Below are 5318 nucleotides of genomic sequence, written 5' to 3' on the forward strand. Positions count from 1 at the left end.
GGACAGGCTTTCCCAGATTGCCAAAGGGGTCCATGATCCACAAAAGGTTGAGATTTCTATGGGATCCAGAACAGCAGAGTCAATTAACTGAAAATGACAAGTTCTAGCAATGTCTTTAGTTTGCATCTGGGTGGCCAGGGTGGAGGCAATGTTCAGGTTCTGGCTCTGCTATTGTTTTACCTCAGGCTGCTTACTAAAATGCTTTGGACCTCAATTCCTTCAACTGTAAAATGATAGAGCTAAACTTGATGGTCTGGATGCCCTAAGGGGGCAGCTAGCTGGCTCAATGAATAAAGGGCCAGTCCTGGAGTCAAGAGGGCCTAAATTCAAATGCAGTTTCAGACACAGCCTGTGTTACCCTTGGCAAGTCATTTAACCTTTTTGCCTCCATTTCCTCATCTTTAAAAAGGGGTGGAGGGGCGGCGGGATTGGGATGGCGACTGAAGGCGATGTGGAGCTAGAGCTGGAAACAGAATCGAGTAGCCCAGAGCGACCGCCTGAGAAACCGCGGAAACATGACAGTGGCGCAGCTGACCTGGAATGAGTGACCGACTATGCAGAAGAGAAAGAGATCCAAAGCTCCAACTTGGAGACGGCGATGTTGGTGATTGGAGATCGATGGTCCCGGCCAAAGAGGAACGGGAAAAGGAACTGGCCAAAGTTACAATCAAGAAGGAAGATCTGGAACTGATTATGACAGAGATGGAAATCTCACGGGCAGCTGCAGAACGTAGTTTGCGGGAACATGGCAACATAGTAGACGCTCATATAACCCTTACCAACTAACCTTTGCATGGCTAGGCCTTGATGGATTTATTTATTGCAATAAAGGTTTTTTCTTTCCACTAAAAAAAAAAAGGGTGGAGGGAGCAAGTGGGTAGTTCAGTGGATTGAGAGCCAAGCCTAAAGATGGTGTGGTCCTAGGTTCAGATCTGACCTCAGACACTTCCCAGCTGCATGACTCTGGACAAGTCACTAAACCCCCCATTGCCTAGCCCTTATCACTCTTCTGCCTTGGAATCAACAAGGCAGAAGGTAAGGGTTTTAAAAAGGGGTGGAGAAGGAAATGGCAAAATCACTCCAGTATTTTTGCCAAGAAATTCCCAAACAGGGTCACAGAGTCAGAACCAACCAATCAACTAAGGAACAATAACAAAGTCCCTAAGATAGTCTGTAACAGTCATGTAAAATGATATAATGGATATAAAATACTTGATAAATCTTTTAGCAATAAAAAGTGCATTGTTTCTCTGATCCCTCCACCTAAACTACTGATCCAGTTCGTCTCATTTATGCCATTTTTAAAATTAAATTTAATTTTATTCTTGGATCTACATCTTCTCCCATCCATCTCCCTCAAACATCCCACAATGAGAAAGAGACACAAAACCCTTTAGAGATGATAGCTAGTTAAATAAAACAGCCTGACACATTAGCCAGGTCTCCCCACCACCATGAGACACACACAGACACACACAAATTCCTCAGTCTGCAGTATGTGTCCATCACCTCTCTGTCAGTAGCCTGTTTCATCCTGAGTTCTCTGAAATTGTGGCTGGTCATTGTGTTGATCAGAGATCTTAAAGCTGTCCAATTTTATGTGAATCTTTCTGAATCGGTGGTAAAACCACCAGAGGAGAATAGCAAAAACAAACTAGGAAGAAGAAGAAATTTGGGGAGGACTGTCCTCTTTCCCCCCTTAGAAGTCAGTCACTTTTTTCAACAAAAGTGAGTTTGTTATTCAAATTGTGAAGCTAGCAAGCATGTAAGATATTCCATGATTTGCTACAATAATAAATATATCTGAAGATCATTTAACCAAGGCTTCTCCCACTGGACTCTGCCCTGTCTAAGTGAGGTCCAGAAAGTGAGACAAAAAGAATTGATTTTTTTTTAAACCTCTTCAGTTTCTACTCCACATGGATTTTGCTCTGGGAGCAAAGAGCAGGCAACCTTCAAAAGTGCCCTGCCAAGTTGTTAACACCTGTTCTGATCTCCAGGGCTCAGGAGGAGGTGGAGGAGAAAGGGATTAAGGGTTAAGGGAGTCAGTTAACTTGCCAATTCTGGTGAGACAGGGAATGGTAACAGTGGATGACTTGCATGCATTGGCAAGGTCGCTGTGCTAGCAATGCCACTGTAAATTGGCCTTCTGACTGTCATTTTTGACATTTACTCAATAGCAATTGTTGACTTTTTACCTTGAGATTGCAGCGATAAGGCATCTTGGGGAAAATGATTTAGACAATCCAAAAAAATAACCCTTCAAAAATGAGACATTTTGTTTGTTTGTTTTTCATGAGAATTTCAAGCTTTTACAGAAGAGACTAGTGGAAGCCTGGTCACAAATGGGTTGCACATGGACTAGGGTCAGAAAAAAAGTAGGCATCAATTATCTGGCATTGTGGCCAAAGGTCCAAAATTGACCTTTAGAGAATTGGCCAAAGTTATTTTGGGAATACCAACTATCATTCTAGACACTTCAAGGTAAGCCAAAAATCTATAATATATATATATGTGTATATATATGTATATATATATATATATGTATATATATATATAACATAATATAAATATATATAAAATAAAAACAAATTAAAATTGCACCAATGCAGGGTGTCCTTAACTTTTTAAAAAAGCTCTGATTTCACTTAATGGAAGTTCCCTCCAATAATGCAGATCTCAGTCCCTTTCATGTCTTAGCAAATGATTCCATGAGTTAACCTTTCCACTCTCTGGCTCCAATCAACTGATTCTAATCCAAAATCAATAAAAGTATTGGTTTAAGTCAAGACTTGCAAACAATGATGTTAAATTAGAGTAGTAGCCATGGTGCAGTAGAAAAGGGAGTAGAAAGGAAATATAACTTGGGTTAAAGATCAAGCTTTGACAGTTACGCCTGTATAACCTTGGGCAAAAGCTTGGGCAGAGTATCTTTGAAATTTTATTTTTGCATGACAGGACTTAGCATAATGACTTACACATATGCAAATCCTAAAGGATCTGTGAATACAGAAATTCATTGCCAGGTATTTCAATTCTGGCAACCCATAAAAGACCTCAATCCATCTATGACTTATCATTTTAGTCCTAGGAAGATACCTGAAGCCCATAGAAGTTAAGTGACTTACATATAGCCATATAGGTCATAAATGTCAGAGAGGGGATTTAAATCCCAGTGTTCCTGTTTTTAAATCCAGCACTCTTATCTACTATGATGCCACCCTCTTGAGCATAAAAGGCACTTAATCCAGAGAAGGTTTACCAGATTCATTTTCCCACCCTACCCCCAGAGAAGAACAAGAGTAAATAGACAGCAAGACAGTTCTGAATCTTTCAGAGCCTCCAAGCTAGCTAATGACTGTCTACTAGAACTCCATCCAGGGGCAAGTCTACAGATGTGTTGCTAAGACTCACACCAGCATCTGAGGACAAGAAATCCTAGGAAGGCAGCAATCAGACTGTTATCAGATCATATAGGTTCTGCTAAAAATTTCCATTGACCTGAGATACCACCATGATGCTTGAAAAAAAATTGATGTTTAAAGACCTCAAATCCTACATAAACTTACTAGCTTTGCTATTAGCCAAGTCACTTAACCTTTTCACCAGGTTCTTCTTCTGTAAACAAAATAACACCTATCTCACAAGGTTGTTGTGAAGATCAAACATATGTTTGAGGTAACGTATATAGAGCATTTTATAAACCTTAAAGTATTTTATGAATACTAGTTATTATTATAATAGGCATTTAATATGACTCTGGGTAGGACATCTAATCCTGTTTGCCTTGGTTTCCTCATCTGTAAATGAACTGGAGAAGAAAATGGCAAACCATTCCAGTACTTTGCCAAGAAAACTCCAAATGAGTTTTGATTTTCTACAAGTATTCTCGTACAACAATGACCAATATGGAAGTATAATAATACATGTATAATACAGATCAAATTGCTTACCATCTCCAAGAGGTGGTAGGGAAATGAGGGAAGGAGCCAATACAGATCTTATAATTTCAGAAAATGTATGTGGAAAATTATTATTGTATGTAATTGGAAAAATGGGATCACAAAGGGTTGGACATGACTAAAATGACTGAACAACAATAATAAATATTTGTTGATTAATAGATTTACAATTTAGTAAAATCCGTTGTCAACTGTGTGAAGGATGGATTAGAAACAGGGAAGATTTAAAGGAGGAAAACATTGGTTATTGTAATTGCTGATATATGTATATATATGTGTATGTATATATTTCTTCTCAAAACCCATCTAATAGGGGGCAGATGGGTGGCCCAGTATATTGAGAGCCAGACTTAGAAACAAGAGGTCTTGGGTTCAAATCTAGCTTCCTGGCTATGTGAACTTGGTCAAGTCATTTAATCCCCATTGTCTAGCCTTTACCATTCTTCTGACTTTGAATCCATACATAGTATCGATTCTAAGATAGAAGGTAAAGGTTTAAAAAAATATTTGGCATATTAGATAAATCCTAGGGTGTTACCTACTCCACAGAGTAACTTGTCCAAAGTTGCATAGGTAATAAATAGCATAATTAGGATTTCAACCCAGATCCAAAGACAACAAATCCATTAATCTTCCATTGTTCATGCTGCCTTCAAATTCTACCTTAGTTATCAGAGGTAGGATTGTCTCTGAGACATGCACTCTCTCCACTTAGCCAAAGCTCTCTCAGATGCTAATCTTAAGAGAAGACAAGGACCTCAAGTTAAATAGATCGTTGTGTTCTGTACTAATGTTGGAGACCTTTGTGCTGCTATTAACTTGAGTTGCCATTGAACCGGTGAATATATATGTTAGGAAGACCTAAGCTCAAATCTGATCTCGGACACTTAATAGTTTTGTGACCCTGGACAAGTCACTTAACTCTGTTTGTCTCAGCTTCCTTATCTGTAAGATGAGATGGAGAAGGAAATGGAACACCACTTTAATTTCATTGCTAAGAAAAATCTAAATGGGGGCACAAAGAGTTGAATACAACTGAACAGCAACCAATATGGAAGGGAAGTCTCATGTTTACTTCTATCTTCTATTTATTTATTATTATTTGTATATATATTACTCATATATTCTTCCCTCTTTAGTCTCCTTCCCTCTACAGTTTCCACCACCTAATGATGGAACCATCTATAACACAAAAATAAACCACAGTTTTGACAAGAGGAGATCTAGAGCTGATACCCCAATTCAGGATTAAATATAGGCTCTCCCAGGAACAGAGCACAGTGTTCTCTGGATTTCTTGGGGGAAAGAGTGGTGAAGAAGGGGTCTTGGAATTCCTGGTTTGCTGAATTTATAAGA

The 5318-nt window shown here is 38.9% G+C and overlaps 1 protein-coding gene across 1 annotated transcript; it reads left to right on the forward strand.

Annotated features, from left to right (window-relative positions):
- Positions 1–433: 433 nt before the first annotated feature.
- LOC100013325 (huntingtin-interacting protein K) lies at positions 434–858 on the forward strand. The gene is given in 2 exon segments (XM_016424686.2): positions 434–626; positions 629–858. Coding segments are annotated over 2 exon segments (351 nt in total). The 3' UTR covers positions 787–858.
- The last annotated feature ends 4460 nt before the right edge of the window (positions 859–5318 follow it).

This window comes from Monodelphis domestica, chromosome 8 (assembly GCF_027887165.1).
Source record: "Monodelphis domestica isolate mMonDom1 chromosome 8, mMonDom1.pri, whole genome shotgun sequence".
Lineage (NCBI taxonomy): Eukaryota > Metazoa > Chordata > Mammalia > Didelphimorphia > Didelphidae > Monodelphis > Monodelphis domestica.